This window comes from Cebidichthys violaceus, unplaced genomic scaffold (genome assembly GCF_023349555.1).
Source record: "Cebidichthys violaceus isolate CVI_PGR_0920_01 unplaced genomic scaffold, fCebVio1.0.p SCAF_15, whole genome shotgun sequence".
Taxonomy (NCBI): Eukaryota; Metazoa; Chordata; class Actinopteri; order Perciformes; family Stichaeidae; genus Cebidichthys; species Cebidichthys violaceus.
In genome coordinates, this window is record NW_027176318.1 from 11,209,890 (window position 1) to 11,235,200 (window position 25,311).

Consider the following 25,311-nt stretch of genomic DNA (forward strand, 5'->3'; position numbering starts at 1 on the left):
CTTTGTGACTTTTCAATCAATGGGTCACTAATTTTAGACAAACAGACAAAATATGGCTTTTTTTATTTCTAGCAGACTGTTGATTTTGCAGCTAAAATGACAACAGCTAGCGGATGTTTTTTAACTGTGCTAGCGAACTAATTAAGCTAACGTTAGCTCCGTGAGAGTCGGTTGTTTTAAAACAAAATGGTGGACGAAGTAGAAATAGTAGTAGTGTAGGATTAGTTATTTCTAGTATTGTGAATATGATAAGGGAAAAAGTAAAATGATTTAGTTCTAACCAAGTCTGGCTACTTACCTTACATAAAAACAGATTGTTTTCATTTTGACTGTAGAAGAGGAAAGGCTTTAGGGATTATGTCTAGTCAGCCAGGGAAGCGTATGGAGGGTCCCAGCTCAATATCCTCTGAAAGTCTCCTTAAACGGTTTCATGTTCTCAGCAATGCTTTTCCCACCGCCAAAGGTTCAGCGGGTCAATATGTTGAAATCACCCACCTACGGCTAGCATAAAGATAGTCCTCAGTATGTCGGGCGAGACAGTTTTCTTGACCTTTGACATTTACATCGCCATAAGGGATGAACAGCTTACGTTAGAGCAGATGAACTCTTTGTTTATTACATTCCTCACACGTTTTCTTGTGTTAAGGGTTTTAAGTAAGCTCAGGACATTAGCTGTTCAAGAGGAAGAAAGGGTCAGATAAGTACCCAGTATTTGTATGTATGTCAAATGAATACACCAGCAGAAAGCGAGACAATGTATGGGAGACTTTTTATTCCAGATCTATCGTGGTGAAAGCTTTTATCCCCTAATGTATTCCTTACGTATCATAAAGAAGGTGTTAAAGATTTTAAACAATCCGCATAAATGACACAGCTTTTTGCCTTTGACCCATTTACTGGATGTAAACACGTCATGTTTGAATCATTGTTATCAGCAGCATCAAATACGATCCACAGGATCCAGATGGAAGTCTTTGTTGCAAAACAAAACAAGTATTATCTGTATGTGGGTAACGTGAATGAAAATATTCCACTAACGTCTCTGACTTTCCCTGAAATGCAACCGAAAAAAAACAGAATACCATAGTAAGACTACACGTTCAGGATTTGGGGTATTGAAAGTATTCTTCGCTAAGAGAAATAAATCAAATCGTATTTGTGCTTCAACAGCCAATCTCAGCACTTAACGACGCTTCCAAGGATGAAGAGGCTGCCATGGCTGGACCATCTGGACACTGGACGCTTCACCACTCAGAGGTGAAGGATCGTTTTTGGGGGATGCATACTAAGGAGATACTGAGGATGATGCAAGAAAGGATTGTCGGTGAAAGTGAGTCTTTCTGAGTCTTCGCTGTTTAACTTGCTTCCACAGTGCAGGACGTAGTCCAAAACAGTCTCCAGTCCATCTGAGAATGTCTTCGGACTGTGGGACGAAATGGGATCAAAACCTGCACAGAAAGCCCGGGAAATGAACCTGGGACCTAACTTCTAATGACTGTTCAGCCCCGGCGGGAACACAAATGAATAATAAATCAAGTACTTCAGAAAGGTGCAGAGACGAGAGTCCCGTGGGAGAAGAAATGGTTCATCAAAGTGCCGTCATCCCTCGCTGACGTGGCCATGGAGGGTCGGCAACGCGTGACCAAAGCTGCCTCTCGGACCGTGCCATAAGATAATGAGCGGGGAGCGATCGGGCTGCCAGATAAGGGTGAAAAACTCTGATGTGGCAACACCGTCTGTTAGAGGAAGGGAAGCGTGTTGTTTTCAAAACAGGAACACAGGTGGTTACTCATGGGTGCATGCATGTTCAAACAATACACAAAACAGTTGGTTTTTGGGAAACGTCTCACCTTCAGGACAACGGTCCAGGTAAACATTTGTTACAGGTAAACATTGAGTTCTAAAAAGACAGTGCAGTCACAGCTAGAGAACCTTTGGCATCCGTAATGGGATATATTTGGAAAAGTGAAACAGAATATGTGAGCAGGGTGAGCCGCATGTCAACAAAGGATTTCATCAACTGCCTCACCTGCATTGTTGCAACAGGAAGCACAGGAGGAGACGTTTATATTTCATTTCAGCAACTTTGACGACAACAATGTAAAAACATTTTTTGTGTTTTGAAATCCAAACGCACTCTTCCAAATCGCTTCTGCTAAGTGCAATGTTACATGATTGGAGGGATCGCTGATCTCAAATCATATTTGACGATAACGTATAATGCACCCTGTTTAACGGGTTTATAGGTTGTAACTATTGGCCGTTATAAGCCGTTAAAAGGAACAAAGTTTGTCCTGCCACGTTGTGTGAAATGCTTTTTCGTTGGTGTTTATTCTTTCTTGGTAATAGTTCGGTTAGAAATGCAAGTCATCTATTAATGTTTGGTCATAGTTGTTAATAGCTGGGTTTTTGGTCCAGATCCTCTGCAGCCCTTTTCTAGAAGGTCAGAGGTCACACAACCCAATTAGTAAAAACAAATTTCACAACCCGACAACCCAAGTGAGCTCTTATTATTGACCCTTTATATTGGTTGACCTGTAAGAAAGTGGTACCAATTTATCTTTTATGACCCAAAGTGAAGGTGTCATTAGAAATGTAATAAATATTAAATATGAAACAATGCAGAGTTAGTGCAATAACACAGGATAAACAATTGGAAAAGGTATTTATCTTATTTCACTGAGTGTAGAAATGATGCCACCTTGAATACGAACAACAGCAAGACAGCGGTTAAATGGAATGGAAAAAGGACGACTGAACAAAAGCACATTTAATTTCAGCACGATGTGACAGGGGGTCCAGAATTAAATGCAAATATTTACCTCCAGCTCTGTACTTCCATTAAAGACGGGGCGTCGCTGTGCTCTGCGGGGATGTGCAGGTCAAGGAGACTGAGCGAGCAGACGCACCGAGCTGAGGCTGATGTCTTTGAGGCCGACGGGCGGCTCACGGATCAGGGCAGTGGCGAGGGGGAGATCTGTCTGACTTTAGCGTGAATAAAACATGCCGTGGCATGTTGGTAGCGACGATCGAGAAGGCCCATTGCATTATTCATGTGGAGTAGCAGGAGAGGGTGAGGTTTTGGTGCTGGTGGTTGAGGAGGGGTTTTGTAGAAGAAGAAGAAGAAGGAGGAGGAGGAGGAGGAGGAGGAGGAGGAGGAGGAGGAGGAGGAAAAGGGGGGTGATACGCTCTGCAGGGGCATGTGAAGGTGTTATGGTGTTGCCAGGCTGTAAAGACCAGCGAAGGTCGTAGACCCAGCAACTGGGCTCAGTCAGTCATCGTCACCCCGAGGACACTCTCACACGCTACTGCATGGTTTGGACACATCAGAAGAGCCTGAACATCAACCTTGGCTTCTAATAATGTCAAATATACATTTAATTTACAAAACGTGTGCAATAAAAATCTTCAGCATCATTAGTGGCCAATAGATTTAGCCATGTTTAACAGCAAATCAATACCTGTATTATAATAAAAATCTTTATACTGAGTGCTCCAGCGTGACAGAGAGTGATGAGGACGGGATGCGGGTGTCTTTAGCATCGGCGGTGAGATCCTCGGCCCCACAACCCCAGAGACGGGGTTCTCCCTTAAGAGCTGAATCAGTGTTTTCTCTCTGCAGAGCGGAGCGGAGGAAATGTGTTCCAGTCAGCAGCTCTTCTTCCAGTCAGGGAGAGGCCGACAGACAGAGCTGCGAGCCAAAGCTGATGCTACTGCACCACCTGCAGGCTCACAACCACAGCAAGTAAGTGCACTTGTGGGTGTGAGTAAGTCAAAAATGATATTGACATTGCAAGGTTTTTCTCCCAATACCATCATTATTACTTAAAAAAAAGAGAAATTATAAATCTTGCTGGAATTCTTTTATTCTGGGTGCAGCCATGATTGTCGCTGTGGAGGATGTAGATCGTGAAGTGACATGATGTTAAATGTCACGTTTAAATGTTAGATACAAATAGCTGCAGCTGTAGTTGCCGGTCTCCATTCATTCCTCATGTGACACGCCCTGCAGAGTAATAGGTCAGTGATGAGAGTGCTGCTGATGCTTCGCACGGCAACGAATATGCATCTTAGCCCTGAAATCATGTCATGAAATACGGTGAGATCATTTACTTCCGCTTAATGCAGAGAAGTGGTCTGCTAGTAGATGCCTTTTCTGTCTCCTAAAAGAAACTACCCTGTGCTGGAAACAAGTGCAATGATAATTTGTAACCCCACGTGCAAAAATCTGCTCTCATAAAAAGTCTTATTTAAGCCAGACATCTTTTACAGCTCCCTTTCTAGTAAGTAGTAAGATAATCCTGAAGCATGGCATGAAAGAGGTGGAAAGGAACAGCGTAACTGGTGCCAACAGGGCTTGATTACAGTAATGCGAACGCTCAGTAGCAGCTGGAGCTTCTCAGCTAAAGTCAGCAGCAGCAGCAGCAGCAGCACTGCACCGGCTGACACACCCTCCCCTCCCTCAACACACACACACACACACACACACACACACACACACACACACACACACACACACAAACTGCCTGGTTTCTAATTCAATATAAATACACTCCATCAGCCTTTGGAGGGAAACACTGTAGAGTCCAAAGACAGTATCACTCACCTAATCCATGATTTTGAAGATATAATCAATGACACTTTGCAATCAATAAACCTCATTTATATTTCCTTCTGGTCTGAAAAAGTCGTACAGATTTCAATGATTATTTCAAAATGTGAGTATTGTGAAGACATTAAAATCACAAACGCATGCAAAATACATTTAATTTGGCTTTGAATTTGTTAAAGGGAGACACTTATCTACGAGAGAACAAGGTCGATGTTTTCTCTTCCTGTTGCGATCGCTACACTCAAATAAAACAAATGAGGAACAATTACACACATTAATTCATCAAATGAATAATTACATCAAATAAACCTTTTATCTTAAATGCAGAATATCATAAAGTAGCACAGTGCAGCACACATCACACAGATTTGTTTGGGGGGAATATCCATTGTCTTGCGGAGAGACAGACGAGAGGATTGACTCTCATGTCTGTATGATGATTAGCCTCTGTAGCTGGAGCCAGGAGGCGGTTAGCTTAGCTTAGCATAAAGACGGGGGGAAAAAAGGGGAAACAGCTAGCTCTGACCAAAGTATAAAGAAAGATGTCTACCAACAATGCTGAAGCCTTATCTCACGTTATATCGTTTGTTTCATTCATATAAATGACAACATGTAAGAAAACGTAAAGTTGTGGTTTTACAGTGGTTCCAGCTAAAGAAGCATCCTGCACATAACAGCCCATAAAACCCCAACATGTCATTTTTACAGCTTGGTTTTGAGATATAATGTGTTAATTGGTGAGCTTTAGAGATGCTGGTGCAGAGCCAGGCTAACTGTTCCACCCTGTTCCCTGTCTTTATGCTAAGCTAAGCTAACCGGCTGCTGGCTGTAGCTTCAAGTGTTACAAAGGTCTCAAACATTTCCATTCTGTCGTACCCAAGACTTCCTGTTACCAAGAATAAAAAACTGAAAATATTTCGCCATTTAGCCTGAACAGGACGACCACTAAAACACAATAACCTGGTGAGACCACACCAGAGGATTTCACACACAGCCAGGCCTCTCATTTGAATGTTGTGCCATTCTGTCGGATATTACTCAGTGACAGGATGGCTGGAGACAAACCTCGATTGTGGAGACTGTAACCACAGTTGCACAGTCATCAGGACTCAGAGCCATGATTTATGGTTCTACAGAAAGACAGAAAACGGTTGACTCCCTTCAGGACCTCCATCTGAGGAAATTGCAATAGGCAGGGTGGATCAAAACTGCAAGTGGAAGTAAATGTGGGCACGACAGTTTTGTATACGTGGACAAAAAAATCTTGATGTCCGAGTCAGGTTTTAATCTGAACCTGAAGCTTTGAGGTTATTCTTAGATTTGAATCAGAACACTTTTGTATTGATTATCCTGTCAAAATTGGAAAACATCTGTCAAAATGTATGAAGTTTCACTGCCACAGTTTTAGTTTTTTTTATATGCTTTTAGCTAATGGCTTGATTAATAGTTAATGCGTTATTCATTAATGCTTTATAGATTGTAATTAATTTGGAAAATCTGCAAAAACATTGTAAATGAGCAGATTATATTTAAGTATCACATAGTAATGGTTACTAAATCATACATTAATACTTAATAGATCAGAAATAACTTGGGAAGATCTAAGTTTGTCTAAATTTGTGAATGATCAGACAATATTTTAGTACCACTGTCTAATAAGACCTAAATCTAAAAAGTGATACTTTAAAAAGGGTGAACAAGTTGAATATATAATAACAAAATAATCTATTATTACTTCACTGGACAGTGGGCGACTGTGGATAAGTGGATAGCAAGGCTGTCCTTCAATCAGAGAATCGGTGGTTCGATCTCTGGCTCCAGCTCCACTAGTTGCATGTCAATGTGTCCTTGAGAAAGTCACTTAACCCCAAAATTGCTCCTGTGCCCACGGTGTAGAAATGTGATGGAAACTGAATTGTAAGTTGCTTTGGATAAAAGCGTCTGCTAAATGACTGTAATGGATAAAAGGCCATCAAATGTTTTTTAAATGCCATAACAATGTCTCAAATAAAGCCATAAAAAGTCAGAATAGAACATCTAAAAAAATGTGACAGTGGCTTGTAGTAAAAATGTCATAATATAGTAAGCCATAAAAATGTTTTATGAAAGTCATAGTATATTATGTCATAAAAAAGTAGTAAGAAAGTCATAGTATAGTATGTCATAATAATGTCACAATATAGTATATCATAAAATATGTTGGGAAAAACTATGACCCCAATGAACCTGACTCTAGCTTTGACACATTTTTCTGTTTGTTTGAGCGAGTAACAGATACGTGTTATCAGCCAGACACTGAAGTCACTCTGACATGGTAGTGGAATTCGACCCCTACAAGACCTGTAACTATTGTTAATGACTAAGTCTGAAAGAAATTAGTAACAGCAGTAGTAGTGTCGGTGTGCATATAAATTCTGTTGCATTAGCTGTTTATGTTCGTTTAGTCGTCCATGCGTCTTCGCCACAGGTACCTAGAAAACACTGAGGACAGGGAAGCTCATGTAGAATTAATTTCACAGGGTCTGGTCTCATTTGTGAAAAAGTCATGAAAAATTCGTAATATAGTAATTCGAAAAAAAGTAATAAAAAAGTCAAAGTATAGTATGTGGGGGGAAAAATGTCATACACAAGTCATAGTATAAGTCAAAAAAAGTCATAGAATAGTATGTCGAAAAAATTCATAGTATAGCATGTCGAAAACAGGCATAGTATAGCAGGTCAAAAAAAGTCAGAAAAAAGTCATAGTATAGCATGTCAAAAAAAGTCATAGTATAGCATGTCGAAAAAAGTGATAAAAAGTCATAATATAGCATGTCGAAAAAAGTCATAGTATAGCATGTCGAAAAAAGTCATGCTATACTATGACTTTTTTATGTCAAAAAAAGTCATAAAAAAGTCATAGTATAGCACGTCGAAAAAGTCATAGTATAGCATGTCGAAAAAGTTCATAGTATAGCATGTTGAAAAAGTCATAATATAGTTTGTCGAAAAAAGTCATAGTATAGCATGTCGAAAAAAGTTATAGTATAGTATGTTTGAAGTTAGCTCATGCATGCGATTTTGAAGGGCTTTAATTTTGAAATACTACATCAGAATTTCCTGAGTGAAACCTTGAGATGGTCTGCTATCAACCTGAGGTGAAATGATTTTATAACTATGGACCATTTCCTCTAAAATCTAATCTGAATTTCAACAAATTGTCTCATGAATGTGATTTGAAGTTAGCGCATGCATGCGATTTTGAAGGGCTTTCATTTTGAAATGCTACATAAAAATTTCCTGATTTTCTCTGAGTGACACCTTGAGGTGGTCTGCTATTAACCTGACGTAAAATGATATCGTAACTATGCACCATTTCGTCTTAAGATGCAAAAGTGATAGTATAGTATGTCAAAAAAGTCATAGTATAGCATGTCGAAAAAAGTCATAATATAGCATGTCGAAAACAGTCATAGTATATTATGTCGAAAAAAAGTAATATATGTCGAAAAAGTATTTTTTGTGTTGTTCCTTACTGTTGTGTCATCTCTTTTGTTTATATTTTAATTGCTTTTATTGTTTCTGTTACCATGTAATGTGCCTTTGAGTACCTTTTAAAGCGCTATACAAATAACAGGTATTTTTATTTATAGTATACTATGGGTAAATCCAAAGTCTGTTAATTGCATCCACGTTTACCTCACTTGCGTCTTTTCTTTGCGTCTTTTCTTTTCCTCCCGCCAGGGATGCATGGAGAGGAAACCATGTGAGGAGAGAGGAAACAAGGAAACATGTCTTAAGAGAAATGAGACGTCCAATCCTCTCAAGCATCACGTGAAGCGCTGTCTGTTTCAGATGAAGGCAAACGCTGATCACATCTGGATCAGCTGTCAGTCGGCTTTAACAGCTGTAGAGACTTTTGACAGAGTTTGTGTCTGTACAAATGTGAACTGTACTCATACTAATAAAGATGCAGTTGTCATCTCTGCCAGAGTAATGTTTCCTCTCTGTAGCCTGTTACCTGTTTAACAAACTGCATTGAGTATTTATACTGCGTTCTGTGTCCTGCTTATAAGCACAGGACCAATTTCTACCAGCAGAATGCGTTTCGTCAAATTTATTAATTATTTGCATCTGTGTGTTTTGAAATTCTGATGGTGACGTCATTAAATTACCCAGAATATGATTATGGTTTCACTGGAATAAATGTATTGTTTTATAACTCATCAAACCCAACATGAAAAAAGTCATAAAAAAATCATAGTGTAGTATGTTATTAATGTATAGTGTGTAGAGAAATATTGTGAATGAAGTCAAACTATGTCAATAAATGTCCTTTTATAATAGAACAAGTTGGAAATTTGTCTTCAACTCATCAAACACAAAGAGAGCAACAACATAAACAATTTTTATTCAACCTTTATGTAACCAATTAAGTCTCATTTAAATTGCAAAATCTCTACCAAGGCATGCCTGGCCAAAACAGCAACATATAAGCAAAAGTCATAAAATTGTCATGAAAAAGTAATTGTATAGTTTGTCATAAAAATGTCATAAAATCGAATAGTACAATTCGATTGTATTTGTATCGCAGAGTATCACAAATATTCCTCAGGGGCCTTTACAATCTGTACGACATCTGACATCCTCTTTCCTTGGACCCTCACATCGGATAAAGGAAAAGTCCACCAATTGAAAAAACCTCAGGGAGAGCAGTTAAGGAGGGATCCCTCTCGCAGGATGAACAGTAGTGTAATAGATGTCATGCGTACAGAATAAACAACACATTAAAATGACAACATAATCAATGCATATGGCAGAAATGATACATATGAGAGCAGAAGTAGCAGTAATGATAATGACAGAAAAAGGATAACTAATGATAACAGCGGTGGACATGATAGAATTATAATGAAAGCAGTAATAGTACAAGAAATATAACAAATAATAATGGTAGCAGTGGGTGTCAAGCAGGACCACGACAGCAGGCAAAGCCATGAGCCATGGAAACCTGCAAGGCGAGAAAGCACAGAGACTAGCATAGTATGTCATGAAAAAAGTCATAGTATAGTATATGACAAAAGTTAGTTAATCATTCACACCCATCATTCACATCAATGGCACAAATTGTAGGCCAAATTGGTTTAGTGTCCAGCCCAAGGACACATCGACATTGACTGGAGAAGACAGGAATTGAACAGCCCATCTTCTGATTGAAGTACGACCAGCTCTACCTACCTCTTCAATTATAGCAAGTCAAAAAAAGTCATAGTATAGCATGTCGAAAAAAGTCATAAAAAAGTCATTGTATAGCAAGTTGAAAAAAGTCATAGTATAGCATGTCAAAAAAAGTCATAGTATAGCATGTTGAAAAAAGTCATAGTATAGCAAGTTGAAAAAAGTCATAGTATAGCATGTTGAAAAAAGTCATAGTATAGTATGTTGAAAAAAAGTCATAAAAAAGTCATAGTATAGCATGTTGAAAAAAGTCATAGTATAGTATGTTGAAAAAAAGTCATAAAAAAGTCATAGTATAGCATGTCGAAAAAAGTCATAGTATAGCAAGTTGAAAAAAGTCATAAAAAAGTCATTGTATAGCAAGTTGAAAAAAGTCATAGTATAGCATGTCGAAAAAAGTCATAGTATAGTATGTTGAAAAAAAGTCAGAAAAAGTCATAGTATAGCAAGTTGAAAAAAGTCATAGTATAGCAGGTCGAAAAAAAGTCATAAAAAAGTCATAGTATAGCATGTCCAAAAAAGTCATAGTATAGTATGTCGAAAAAAGTCATAAAAAAGTCATAGTATAGCATGTCCAAAAAAGTCATAGTATAGTATGTCGAAAAAAGTCATAAAAAAGTCATAGTATAGTATGTTGAAAAAAGTCATAAAAAAGTTATAGTATAGTATGTTGAAAAAAGTCATAAAAAAGTCATAGTATAGCATGTTGAAAAAAAGTCATAAAAAGTCATAGTATAGCATGTCGAATAAAGTCATAAAAAGTCATAGTATAGCATGTCGAATAAAGTCATAAAAAGTCATAGTATATAGTAAAATCTTTGAAAAGGTCATAGTGTAGTATGTGATAATAAAGACTTTGTTAAAGGAGAGGAGTTATAGTATAGTATGTTTGAAGTTAGCTCATGCATGCGATTTTGAAGGGCTTTAATTTTGAAATACTACATCAGAATTTCCTGAGTGACACCTTGAGGTGGTCTGCTATCAACCTGAGGTGAAATGATATTGTAACTATGCACCATTTCCTCTAAAATGTTATCTGAAATTAGACAAATTGTCTCATGAATATGATTTGAAGTTAGCTCATGCATGTGATTTTGAAGGGCTTTAATTTTGAAATGCTGCATCAGAATGTCCTGGTTCTCTGTGAGTGAAACCTTGAGATGGTCTGCTATCAACCTGAGGTGAAATGATTTTATAACTATGGACCATTTCCTCTAAAATCTAATCTGAATTTCAACAAATTGTCTCATGAATGTGATTTGAAGTTAGCGCATGCATGCGATTTTGAAGGGCTTTCATTTTGAAATGCTACATAAAAATTTCCTGATTTTCTCTGAGTGACACCTTGAGGTGGTCTGCTATTAACCTGACGTAAAATGATATCGTAACTATGCACCATTTCGTCTTAAGATGCAAAAGTGATAGTATAGTATGTCAAAAAAGTCATAGTATAGCATGTCGAAAAAAGTCATAATATAGCATGTCGAAAACAGTCATAGTATATTATGTCGAAAAAAAGTAATATATGTCGAAAAAGTATTTTTTGTGTTGTTCCTTACTGTTGTGTCATCTCTTTTGTTTATATTTTAATTGCTTTTATTGTTTCTGTTACCATGTAATGTGCCTTTGAGTACCTTTTAAAGCGCTATACAAATAACAGGTATTTTTATTTATAGTATACTATGGGTAAATCCAAAGTCTGTTAATTGCATCCACGTTTACCTCACTTGCGTCTTTTCTTTGCGTCTTTTCTTTTCCTCCCGCCAGGGATGCATGGAGAGGAAACCATGTGAGGAGAGAGGAAACAAGGAAACATGTCTTAAGAGAAATGAGACGTCCAATCCTCTCAAGCATCACGTGAAGCGCTGTCTGTTTCAGATGAAGGCAAACGCTGATCACATCTGGATCAGCTGTCAGTCGGCTTTAACAGCTGTAGAGACTTTTGACAGAGTTTGTGTCTGTACAAATGTGAACTGTACTCATACTAATAAAGATGCAGTTGTCATCTCTGCCAGAGTAATGTTTCCTCTCTGTAGCCTGTTACCTGTTTAACAAACTGCATTGAGTATTTATACTGCGTTCTGTGTCCTGCTTATAAGCACAGGACCAATTTCTACCAGCAGAATGCGTTTCGTCAAATTTATTAATTATTTGCATCTGTGTGTTTTGAAATTCTGATGGTGACGTCATTAAATTACCCAGAATATGATTATGGTTTCACTGGAATAAATGTATTGTTTTATAACTAATCAAACCCAACATAAAAAAAGTCATAAAAAAATCATAGTGTAGTATGTTATTAATGTATAGTGTGTAGAGAAATATTGTGAATGAAGTCAAACTATGTCAATAAATGTCCTTTTATAATAGAACAAGTTGGAAATTTGTCTTCAACTCATCAAACACAAAGAGAGCAACAACATAAACAATTTTTATTCAACCTTTATGTAACCAATTAAGTCTCATTTAAATTGCAAAATCTCTACCAAGGCATGCCTGGCCAAAACAGCAACATATAAGCAAAAGTCATAAAATTGTCATGAAAAAGTAATTGTATAGTTTGTCATAAAAATGTCATAAAATCGAATAGTACAATTCGATTGTATTTGTATCGCAGAGTATCACAAATATTCCTCAGGGGCCTTTACAATCTGTACGACATCTGACATCCTCTTTCCTTGGACCCTCACATCGGATAAAGGAAAAGTCCACCAATTGAAAAAACCTCAGGGAGAGCAGTTAAGGAGGGATCCCTCTCGCAGGATGAACAGTAGTGTAATAGATGTCATGCGTACAGAATAAACAACACATTAAAATGACAACATAATCAATGCATATGGCAGAAATGATACATATGAGAGCAGAAGTAGCAGTAATGATAATGACAGAAAAAGGATAACTAATGATAACAGCGGTGGACATAATAGAATTATAATGAAAGCAGTAATAGTACAAGAAATATGACAAATGATAATGGTAGCAGTGGGTGCCAAGCAGGACCACGACAGCAGGCAAAGCCATGAGCCATGGAAACCTGCAAGGCGAGAAAGCACAGAGACTAGCATAGTATGTCATGAAAAAAGTCATAGTATAGTATATGACAAAAGTTAGTTAATCATTCACACCCATCATTCACATCAATGGCACAAATTGTAGGCCAAATTGGTTTAGTGTCCAGCCCAAGGACACATCGACATTGACTGGAGAAGACAGGAATTGAACAGCCCATCTTCTGATTGAAGTACGACCAGCTCTACCTACCTCTTCAATTATAGCAAGTCAAAAAAAGTCATAGTATAGCATGTCGAAAAAATTCACAAAAAGTCATAGTATAGCAAGTTGAAAAAAGTCATAGTATAGCATGTCGAAAAAAGTCATAGTATAGCATGATGAAAAAAGTCATAAAAAAGTCATTGTATAGCAAGTTGAAAAAAGTCATAGTATAGTATGTTGAAAAAAGTCATAGTATAGCATGTCGAAAAAAGTCATAGTATAGCATGTTGAAAAAAGTCATAGTATAGTATGTCGAAAAAAGTCATAAAAAAGTCATAGTATAGCATGTCGAAAAAAGTCATAGTATAGTATGTCGAAAAAAGTCATAGTATAGTATGTTGAAAAAAAGTCATAAAAAAGTCATAGTATAGCATGTCGAAAAAAGTCATTGTATAGCATGTCGAAAAAAGTCATAGTATAGTATGTTGAAAAAAAGTCATAAAAAAGTCATAGTATAGCAAGTTGAAAAAAGTCATAGTATAGTATGTCGAAAAAAGTCATAAAAAAGTCATAGTATAGCATGTCGAAAAAAGTCATAGTATAGCAAGTTGAAAAAAGTCATAGTATAGCATGTTGAAAAAAGTCATAGTATAGTATGTCGAAAAAAGTCATAGTATAGCAAGTTGAAAAAAGTCATAGTATAGCATGTCGAAAAAAGTCATAGTATAGTATGTCGAAAAAAGTCATAGTATAGTATGTTGAAAAAAGTCATAGTATAGCAGGTCAAAAAAAGTCATAGTATAGCATGTCGAAAAAAGTCATAGTATAGCATGTTGAAAAAAGTCATAGTATAGCAAGTTGAAAAAAGTCATAAAAAAGTCATAGTATAGCATGTTGAAAAAAGTCATAGTATAGCATGTTGAAAAAAGTCATAAAAAAGTCATAGTATAGCATGTCGAAAAAAGTCATAGTATAGCAGGTCAAAAAAAGTCATAGTATAGCAAGTTGAAAAAAGTCATGGTATAGCATGTTGAAAAAAGTCATAAAAAAGTCATAGTATAGCAAGTTGAAAAAAGTCATAAAAAAGTCATAGTATAGCATGTCAAAAAAAGTCATAGTATAGTATGTTGAAAAAAGTCATAGTATAGCATGTCGAAAAAAGTCATAGTATAGTATGTTGAAAAAAAGTCAGAAAAAAGTCATAGTATAGCAAGTTGAAAAAAGTCATAGTATAGCAGGTCAAAAAAAGTCATAGTATAGCATGTCGAAAAAAGTCATAGTATAGCATGTTGAAAAAAGTCATAGTATAGCAAGTTGAAAAAAGTCATAAAAAAGTCATAGTATAGTATGTTGAAAAAAGTCATAATATAGTATGTTGAAAAAAGTCATAGTATAGCAGGTCAAAAAAAGTCACAGTATAGCAAGTTGAAAAAAGTCATAGTATAGCAGGTCAAAAAAAGTCATAGTATAGCATGTTGAAAAAAGTCATAAAAAAGTCATAGTATAGCAAGTTGAAAAAAGTCATAAAAAAGTCATAGTATAGCAGGTCAAAAAAAGTCACAGTATAGCAAGTTGAAAAAAGTCATAGTATAGCATGTCAAAAAAAGTCATAGTATAGTATGTTGAAAAAAGTCATAGTATAGCATGTCGAAAAAAGTCATAGTATAGTATGTTGAAAAAAAGTCAGAAAAAAGTCATAGTATAGCAAGTTGAAAAAAAGTCATAAAAAGTCATAGTATAGTATGTCGAAAAAAGTCATAAAAAAGTCATAGTATAGTATGTTGAAAAAAGTCATAAAAAAGTCATAGTATAGCATGTTGAAAAAAAGTCATAAAAAGTCATAGTATAGCATGTCGAATAAAGTCATAAAAAGTTATAGTATATAGTAAAATCTTTGAAAAGGTCATAGTGTAGTATGTGATAATAAAGACTTTGTTAAAGGAGAGGTCCCTATGAGTCTTTGTCCTCAACTCTGGGGTTAACATCATTTTGGGCAAATACTTGGCTGACGGAAAGCCTTTCAAAGTATTTGTATTTGGACAGTGATACAACTTTTCTAATTTTGCCTCTTTACACGACGCCAACGGATTTGAAATGAAGTCAAAATGTGGGTGAAGTGTCAACTTTCAGCTTTAATTCAATGGATATAACAAGAAAAGTGTGGAGAAAGAAGGGAACGGTTGTCAAACATGGAGGCAGTGTTATGGATGGGCGTGTATGGCTGCCAATGGAACGGGGTCACTGGTGTTCATTGGTGATGGCACAACTGATAGAAGCAGCAGGATGAGTTCTGAGGTGTTTAAGGCTAAACTGTAAAATAACGCTACAAAGGTGATTGGATGGAGCTCCGCAGTGCAGATGGATAATGACCTAAAACATGCTGTGAAAACAACCCAAGAGCTTCTCAAGACAAAGGAGTGGAATATTCTTCAACGGCCAAGTCAGTCACCTGATCTCAAACCCAAGCGAGCAGTCGTAAAAATGTCATAGTATAGTATGTCACCAAAAAAAGTCATCGTATAGTACGTCATTAACATGTCATAGTATAGTATATCATAAGAAATGATAGTCATAGTGTAGTACGTTATTAAATGTCATAGTATGGTACGTATCTAATCGACTCATGTACTACCTTCATCTGAAAGACTTTCAGCAGTAATTTGCAAAAAATAAAATAAAGGGAAAAAGTCGTTTTGTTTTATTTTAGTATCGACAAACTTTGAACCTGAATGTTCCTCAGCGTGACAGAGTGTGACATGTGACAGAGAGTCTGTCCTCAAGTGTCTGAACTGTAAATCTCAATATAGATTGAAATAAAAAGCATATTCTTCTTGGTGTGAAACTGTAACACTTTCTTTGACAGTGTTTTAGAGGAACTTGTGCCCTCTCGCTGATGTGTAGCAACACTTTCACCGACTCTTAGTTCCTGATTAAGAGGCGACGCTTTGCCCAAGACAACAATGCTATCTGCCCAACTGACAGAGATTACAGCACTCTTGGTTCAGTTCTGCTGGCATGAAGAGTGATCCTCAACGAGCCGTTAATGTTTTGACACGACTGATTAACTAAGACTCCTCCGATTAAAGCAACGTGCAGAAGGAAGTGGGATTTCTGGGGGGAGGGGGGGGGGGGGTCTACATCTGTGACAGTGTGTGTGTGTGTGTGTGTGTGTGTTGAGGGGGTGAGAGGGTGGCAGGGTGGTCTCAGAGGATAGCCGTTGTCTTTCTCAGAAAAGTGAACTTGTCTCACCCAAGAGACAGATGAGCAATGTGTTAGGGCCTTGTGGTTTATGGACAGAACTCTGTTCTCAGGCTGCTGGGGGTTTTCCCTGGAATAAAAGAAGAAACTCTTTACTCAGAAATAACCGACAGTTATGCCAGAGTTCACTGTGGCACATACTGTAATAGCCCAAATGTCAAACTGTCAACGCATCAGTCAAACTCAACGTGTGTTTAAAAAAAGGCCTTATGTTAAAGGAGGCAGATTTGTCCTAAGAAGAAATAGATGAATTCTTTCAGTCTGTGTCACACCCTGAAACGCTGTTTACGTTAACACGTCAACTTCTTTCTGCCCGAGCGGTGACAACGTTATAACCGCGGTGACGGCTGCCCCGAAGCCCTCGGATCAATCAGGGTCGAGAGAGAGAGAGAGAGAGAGAGAGAGATTATTTCCGAGGTGTTACCAGCATCATAATTGACTTCCTCTGACGCCTCGACGTCCTCACACGGCTGTCCTGTTCCTCTGTTGCCTGGAGGTTACAGTGGACCAGTTGCTTGGGGAAGCATAAGAGAAATGATCCAGCGTTGCCTTGTTTTCTACTGAAGCTCAATCAAATACACATTCATTTTGTTTCGGGGTTTTTAAAAAGAGAAACATACACATACACATATATATATACACATATATATATATGTATATATACATATATATGTATACACACAGACAAATGAAGGGAAAACCTGAGTGGAGCGACATAACAAATCCAAATGCTTCCATACAGATCACTAGGGGTCACTGAATGGTTTGACGAGTATGAACGCGCCATGATTAATATGCACAGGAACACACGGTAACACTTTAAGAATCAGCTTCCCAAATGGGTCAATGCGGAAAAAGCAAAAAACACATTTTAAGTTTACTCGAGTTGTGCAAAAATAAATACAAAAAGGCTTATTGCAGTGTGTTTGATGCGTGGTTTGGGCATAAATTGAACATGTTAAAATAAACATTGAATTAAATGACTAACACTCTCTGAACATATCTCAAAATCCAATAAAATAAATATAGCTTATTCAACTGTAAGTAGAATAAAATGACTGGCTGTCTCTCTCTTTCCACAGAGAGCAGCTAGTCCATCAGGTGTTCTTTGTTAATTCATTATTTCATTATGCTTTTTGTTTGTGCCTCTCTCTTTATCTGCTGGTTTTGTCCTACATCTGCACCTTAATGGGGTCGGATGTCCACCTACTTCACATTGTGCATCCCTACCAGCATCTAACAGCACAACTTATTGATCTCACACAAATATGAATAGCATTGGACGTGAATGTAAATTAGATAATCATGATATAAAGGACAGTAGAGAGCAAAATGAATTTTGTTCACAGATTTTAATCCACCTTTTTGGATCTTTCAGCATTGATCCGTTACACCATCTTGGTGTAAAGTGGAGGTTTGGTGCACTTTTTGAATTTGATCACAATGCTTTTAAGAGCTTTTTTGTCTGCAGACACGCCTCCAAACAGTAACATCTTTAGGTGTGGAGACTCTAAACGCCGCAGAGGAAAGGTTGACTCGATGTTAGAGAAGGTTTCATTCATCCGGACATCAGAGCTGCAGAGCTGCTGCATCGAGGGTCACGGTGGAGATCAGAACAAGGTTACCGCTGCCCGCTAAGAAGTCATGCTGACTAACGGGCCGACTTCTTTCTGTGAGTGTTGCATCATCTACAACCACATTTAAGCTGCATTCATTGATTAAAAAAAGAACTGCAACACAAGCGAAGGAGGCAGCACTTTCTCACATTTTACCACCCTTTCCCTCAAGGACTTTAAAACCCACCCAAGATTAAACCACTTTATTCCCTCCCTCCTTCCCTCCACATGTCAGTGCAGTGATGCTGCAGAGGACACACCCATCCACACTCTGCTGCCTCTCTGTCTTTGACCCTGAGAAGTTCTCCAACGCATTGCTGATAGTGCTGCAGTGCCCACCCAAGAGTAGCCCCCTTCTCACTCTAGAGCACGACTGAAAGCAGGAGGTTAGTGGACTGGAACAAAACTGAAGGATGTTTCCGTTTTGTCTTACTGAGGAAGAGTAAGAGGAGGGAATAGATTCAGAAAAGATTTTTTTTGATGACAGAAACAGGACCACTTGTCATCGACCTCATGCAACCGTTTCCTAATTAAGGAGCCGTCAGCTAGTAGACACAGTGGTGAGAAAAGGCAAAACATATAAAATATAGAAGCACATTCAGGAAATATGTATCAGCAACAAATTCTTCTTCTGCATCCTTCATGATGCTAATCTATCTTACGGTTGACTCAATGCTGCTTAATAGAATCGTTCTACATTCTTACCGAGTGTTAGATTGATACCGCTTTCATGTTTGTGCGGTAAATATTAACCCAGAGCCAGCAGGCAGTTTGCTTAGCTTAGCATAAAGACCGGAAACGAGGCTCTGAACCATGAAAACCTGTGTTTGGACTCCTGAGGGAAACATCCGTCTCTTCAGTGACTAAACGCTGAAGTACGGCGCAGAGTACTTGCTGGTTGGTGCAGAGAACGAGCTTAAAGAAGATGCACGCAGTCAAAGTGTTCCTAGTATACTAGGTCATTTCAGAGAAAATGAACTGCCTCCGTTTAAACTTCATCAAGCTGTGAGATCTAAGACATCTCTCCTCACTCCTGTGTAGCGGTTGAGCATGAGAAACTGTATTTCACGGCTTTTCACGAGAGAACAAAAAAACTAACTTCCTGTGAGCTCCTCGCAGACGACGACGACATGCGATAAGAGACGAAACCCGACGACACATCTGTAGAAAACATGAGTTCTCCTTTTAATCTCTCCAGCCTTAACATACTGTCCAGTTACAGTACGGACTGCCCATTTTAATTTGATTTTGCACATATCACAGTTTAAAGTTTTCAAATGAAAAATACAACACAACTATGAAAAAAAAAAGAAAAAAAAGACATATGCACAAATTAAAACCTATAAAAAATATAAAACCAGTACTCTTAAATCTCATTTTGACAGGTACCATTTCAATAACATGTAATAATGCACAATAGAGCAGACAAATTAAACTGAACCATTAGTTTCTTTAAATAGAAGGAAAAGACATCATTTTTATCATGCAGAGGATGGAATATTAAATAACGAATCAAACAAAAATAATATATACTTCTCTATATATCTCTCTCTTTTAAATTTTCAAGTCAAAGCACTCCCGTCCCTTATAGAGGGAAAAACAAGTTTAAAGACACCACGATGCTTTCATTAGCTGCCACTGTCGCATGGCCTTCCATCGAAAACATCACATCCCAGCAACATCTTTTTGGCACAGAAAAAGTCGTTCATAATGGCAGTAGCATTTTGCATTATAAAAAGAGGGCGGAGCTGAAGCTCTTTTTCCATTATAAACTAAAAGAAAAGCAACAAAAACATTCTGTGCACCGACATCAGTCAGGAGAGTGGAGTCTCCCCCCAGCAGGGCGTGAGGCGAGCAGCAGCAGCAGCAGCTCCGTCTACTGCAGCATGCTCTTGATCGTCTTGTTGGTCGATTCATCATTCAGATGCTTGGTTGTGTACCTGCAGGGGAGGGAAAAAAACACATCAGCGACGTGATCTCATCCAGAGGTGGACGAAGGATACAGATGTTGAAACCGTGACGTAAAGAACCCCACTGAGAAATAAAACAGCTTTCTTCACCTTTCGCTCGGTACGCTCGGTTTGTGTCATGTGACTTTGTTGCAGGAAGACGACGACGGAAACGCGAGGGAGAGTTGGAGAGCGGAGCGCCGGGTTCTGTCGTAGTTTGTCATTTTGGAGGACAGGAAGTGTTGCTTAGTGTTTTCCCCAGTGTGCGCTATTATGACGGGGCACTAGTTACTTACTGACTCCATTATGTTTGAAAGCCACGACTGCTCGCTCGTCTTGCAGATGTGCTCTTCTTTACAGATTAAATCAGCCACCGTATATTGTGACGTCTTGTCACATGATTAAATTGAGACTTGACAACATCAACATACATATTACCCAGCAATCATCTTTGCATGTCTGTCTATGTCAAAAATAGAAATAATAGTCTATGTAAAATAAGCACATCATTTTAGTATAGATGGCTACTGAGTATTTTACCCCACAAATAATGAAAGCCATGACATCTGGATCAGTCACAAGGGCCCGTTCTCCATTCATCACATCGTCATATGGCCGATCAATAACCAAGTATTCTATGATCTTAATCTTAGTCTGAAAAGTACTGGGTAGCTACAGCTGTAGTGGTAAAAAGTACAATATTCCACTTTGAAATGTAGTGGAGTAGAAGTATAAAGTATCATTAAAAGATACACGAGTAAGTACACAACTTGAATACATTTACTTAATTACGTTCCACCGCTGCCTACATCTACAACATGTCGTCATCCTCTGTCAGATCAGAGATGAAATCCAGCCCCTTCTGCATGCGAGTGACTTCATGCGACCGGGTAACGCCGGCGGGCCCCGGTACACAGAGAGAGATGCAGATGTGAGGTCACCGCAGAAACGACCCCGTCAACTGCAGCAGCTGTGAGCGTTTCGGCGAGGCGGGGGGGGGGGGGGGGATATTTGAGAGACCGTAGAGGGGGATGAGGCGTCAGATGTAGTTGGTCTTTCTGGAGAGGCTTCGACACCCAACCCGGATCTGGCACAGAGCGCTCACAGCTGACTGAATCCCGGCCGGACCGCATAGAGAATGAGTCACTGACTGTGCCGACGGCCGGGGGGGGACACACACACACACACACACACACACACACACACACACACACACACACAGACCAAGAGGCCCGTCTGCTGCTCATGAACAGCAGCAGACGGACCTCTGCTTCAACTCACAGCATGAGCTTGCTGGGCTGACTTCAACACGAGCTCACCTGAGAGCGTTGAGGAGGCCCTCCACGCTGTTTGGAGGCTGATCTTTGAGGACTTTGATGCAGCCTTTCATCTGCGGAGGAAGAAACACGCAGTTAGCTTCATATGAGCTGAGAAGAGGTACAACATGTGGCGCTAAATGTACTCCAGTCCTGTACTAAAGTACAAATCTGAGGGACTTGTTCTTTACTTGAGTATTTCCATTTTATGCTACTTTATACTTCTACATCAAGAGCAAGTATTGTTCTTTTTGCTTTACCAAACGGTTGTCACTTTTCATCCTTCCTGTCCAGTTAACACTTATAAATGATAATTATGAATTACAATGTTCTTCTAAAGATGAATAAAGTGTTTAAACGATACAGACATATAATGCTCTTATTAATCCAGAAACATCATACACTGTATATGATGATAAAACACTGTGAGGGAACATTTTACCGCACAATGAGTACTTTTAGTACATTTAGTTGATAATATTTACATACATTTACTTCAATAAGGCTTTGAATGCAGGACGTTTCACAGTGTGGGATTAGTACTTTTGCTTCAAAGGCTCTGAACACGACTGCACTCACGTCGATTTTGGACGACTTGGCGAACGCTCCCACAGGATGGACGTAGTCGTACAGGATGATGACCCCGACCATCACCCGGAGGCAGAAAGACACCGTCTCCTCGCTGGCAAACCGGCTGCGGTATTCCCTGAAAGGACACAACGCCGGGATCAAAACACGAGAACGTAAAGGAGGAGGACCGCAGCAGCTCCCGGCGATGCAGTGAGTCACTTACGGTGTTTCCAACATCACTTTACACACACTCGCCATCGTGCTTAAGCAGACTGTTGTGTTCTCGATGGGCAGGTTCTTGTTCTGTAAAAGAGAGAAACAGAGAAACAGAAATGAGAGGATGCTTTCTAACATCTGTTCAACGTGTTCACCGCTTCCCTCCGTGAGTCTCACCTCCGATACAAACTTTGTTGTGCCGTCACTTAATGCCTTCAGCATGGGCGTGGCGTCTGCGTAGAACAGAGATATCCGATTGGCCAGTTCATTGTTGACTTCATTCTCACCCTCCGCCTGAAAACCATTAAAAGACAAATTACAGTAAAACATCCATCCTGATGAGCTAAAGGACAGTTATCATGCGCGTCTCCCAAGAGTTTGTGTGGATCGATATCTTTACATTTTTACATTAAACAGATGAGTGACACATCTGAACTGCCGTGGAAAGGCTTGTAAAAAGCCGGTGTTTTGTTATTAAAATACATAATGAGCTCATCTTATTTGAAACCTCTTAAGGAGGCATGAAACCTAAAATATCATCTGGGAATATTGGATGTTTTGTCTGGCGTCCCACTCGTCGTTTGTCGTGCAGCTCCAACAGATCGCACATTAAAAGGAATTTAATTAAATAAAATCATAAGTGAGAAACACTGACATAAACTGCATCAGCAGCACTGCTGCTCCTCCTGGTCTCCCAGCTGACTAACAGATCCTGCTGCTTTAGAGTCTCAGACTGAGTGAGACATTGAAAACACCTGGCGGGTTACAGAGAACAAGGTGTCTCTTGAACAGCCCGTTCTAAATTTGTCTGCATATTTAAATAATAAGATAATTTCCTGCCTTTTTTTTTCTTTTTTCTCTCTCTCTGTGAGAACACTGACAGAATGTGAATAATCTCCCCAAAATTTCAAACCAATTTATGTTTCAACAAACGATGACATACGAGCTCAAAGACGTTGCTACCGCGGGGACAGACGCGTTTCATCTCAGACGTCTGAACGATTCGGTCATCTGAGCGGGAGGACGGCAGCCTGAGCCTCTCCAGCAGTGACGGGTCCCAGCGACAACGTGTCTGGGCCCATTTGTCTAATGGCACATTGTGGTTTCGGAGAATAAAACCTCCCGTCAGACGGTCAGAACTAAGAGCCGTTCATTCTGCACAGACGGAAACACTGAGATCTCACCGATTTCCTGCATTAAAGCATCTTTCAAATGTCTCTGGAGCTGCTGAGTGAAGAGGTGTATCTGAAGTGCAGCATGCATGAGGAGAGCGGTTGTGTCCTTGAATTTCATATAAAAGCTATTGTCAGTAATAAATACAGGGAACATCCAACACTTAAATAGTATTGAGTGAACGGCTTCAGTTTTATGGCACTTTAAAAACACAAATAATACATTAACTGAGGGGAAACGGGCAGGCTTTGACATATGGGTCGCTAATTTGTCTTTTAGATCAGACCTTGCAGATGTCGAGCTATAAACGTGAAGACGTACGGACAGGCTCGTAACTCACCGACGGTTTTGGTGATGTCATCTTGCATTACCAGCGTTGCATGCATCCATGTGGAGTAATGACATTCTCAATTTAAATGCATGAATCTGAAACGCTGAGGACTGTAAGGGGGTTTTATTGTCTTGGGTTTCATCTACTGTATTGACCTGAAATTAGGCGTTTCATCTCCAGAGGGTTTGGGCCACGCCACTGATTTTAGGATCAGTTACTGGCGCCACGCGCTGCCGCCCAACACTTTGTGCTTTAAACTCCCCGCGGGGCTCTGACTCCACGTTGCGAGACGCTCCCCGCCTCACTCTTCCTGACTCCTGGGGGCTCTAACAGTCTGCAAACTTCCCTCACCACTCCTGCATTCTGAACTGGGATTCTAATGAGTATCGACGGCTTCGATCAATATCGGGTCTGAGAGTGGACGAATCACGGTGACGCACATTTATGCATCGGATCAGGCCAGAGAAACATTAACAAGGAATACGAAATGACAGACTGCTTGAACACTGAGACGCACTATTTATTATACATTATTCTATTAAAATAAACTCCGTCATCTCTGACGCTGGCGTAAACGTCACCGCTGTTCATCACATTTAGTCGTGTTCCTTTGCAGACGCGCAGCGCATTGATCAAACCACAGAGAGGCGTAAACATGATTAGAGTTGGGTGATAATTCTGTCAATTTGTGGGTTCATCACTAAAAGCAACTCCTCTCACATGCAAGCAGTCGCTCCACACAAACACTGATTCTAGTCGCCCAGAGGTGATGAGGACGTGACGGGCTCACCGGCACGTTGTTGATCCGCATTCGGCTCAGGGTCCTCCTGTAGTAGCTGAAGTCATTCTGAATGGCGGGATTTGTCATCTGCAATAAAAGCAGACGAACAAACAGAAACAGCATCTTAATAGAGAGGCGGAGTTTCTCTCTGTGTCTGTGGGCGGCACCGCCTGCAGCAGGACATGCACTTCTGGATCAAACACTTCCATCGCCGTGACACAATGCTTTAGCCAACCAGGCAGAAACGTAGCTTTGGGGGTGAAAAAAAATAAATAAAAAATCCCATGAAAGGGACACGGATACAATTACAGTTTTATTTGCTGAAGTGGATTTGAATCCTCTGACACTCATCCCCCTTCTACATCCACATCCCCGCTCATCCTGTCAGGAACTATTTGGTTGTTTTGCTGCTGCAGTCGAGCCGTGCGTCCTCATAGATTGTGACAAGAGGGTCAACACTTATGAAGCTGACAGAAAGGTATAAATGGTCTCATTACGGAGGGGACAAATGTAGGCCTGCTATCTGCTGTTATTTAAAGTTACAGGAGCCAGTTCACTACAGAAATATGAACGATCTGGTTCCACCGTGAAGCCCTCAAACAGAAGCCGGCCAACCAGAGAGCTTCTTTCACACGTCACCACCAGTGAGAGCTCATCATGTGCTAATTATCCTCATTCCTGTATGAGCCCGTCACATTCAAAGCTGCACTGGCAGCAGGCTAATCCCGCTACAATGGACTGGTGCTCAGTCTGTGTCCACTGTGTGCACCGGGAGAGACAGGCTTCTTCGTCAGGGAGGGGCCGCACGCCGCACAGACACTTTAACTAGGTCAGAAGCCTGTGTATGGGTGTGAAAGATTGATGAATAGGCCTGGCATGCCACCTTGCACCCCCTACCTTCATGTTTTCATCTTGCCAGCCTGAGCAGTGGGCACTAATTGGGACGTCGGCGCAAATGGCCTGGGGGAGTCGGGGTGTGTTTTTTTTAAAAAGTTTTTCTATCTGAAGAGCGAGGGTGAAAGGGAACCAGTTCACCCACCGTCTAACCAGATGAGCGCT

The 25,311-nt window shown here is 39.6% G+C and overlaps 1 protein-coding gene and 1 long non-coding RNA gene across 3 annotated transcripts in view; one reads left to right on the forward strand and one right to left on the reverse strand.

Moving 5' to 3' along the window:
• LOC137871643 (uncharacterized) overlaps positions 1-8,622 on the forward strand; it is a 32,118-nt gene extending 23,496 nt beyond the window's left edge. Inside the window, exons 2-3 of the long non-coding RNA XR_011102826.1 lie at positions 3,623-3,745; positions 8,336-8,622. This is a non-coding gene — a long non-coding RNA (uncharacterized lncRNA). The remainder of the gene's footprint in view (positions 1-3,622; positions 3,746-8,335) is intronic.
• Positions 8,623-19,078: 10,456 nt separating this feature from the next.
• The window catches only part of fam49bb (family with sequence similarity 49 member Bb), a 30,953-nt gene continuing 24,720 nt past the window's right edge, over positions 19,079-25,311 (reverse strand). For both annotated transcript variants that reach the window (XM_068710014.1, XM_068710013.1), the window contains 6 exons: positions 24,262-24,339; positions 22,145-22,261; positions 21,975-22,054; positions 21,761-21,887; positions 21,185-21,255; positions 19,079-19,856 (listed from right to left, as the gene is read on the reverse strand). In XM_068710014.1, coding sequence (XP_068566115.1) covers positions 19,793-19,856; positions 21,185-21,255; positions 21,761-21,887; positions 21,975-22,054; positions 22,145-22,261; positions 24,262-24,339 — 537 coding nt within the window. In that variant the 3' untranslated portion in view covers positions 19,079-19,792. The remainder of the gene's footprint in view (positions 19,857-21,184; positions 21,256-21,760; positions 21,888-21,974; positions 22,055-22,144; positions 22,262-24,261; positions 24,340-25,311) is intronic.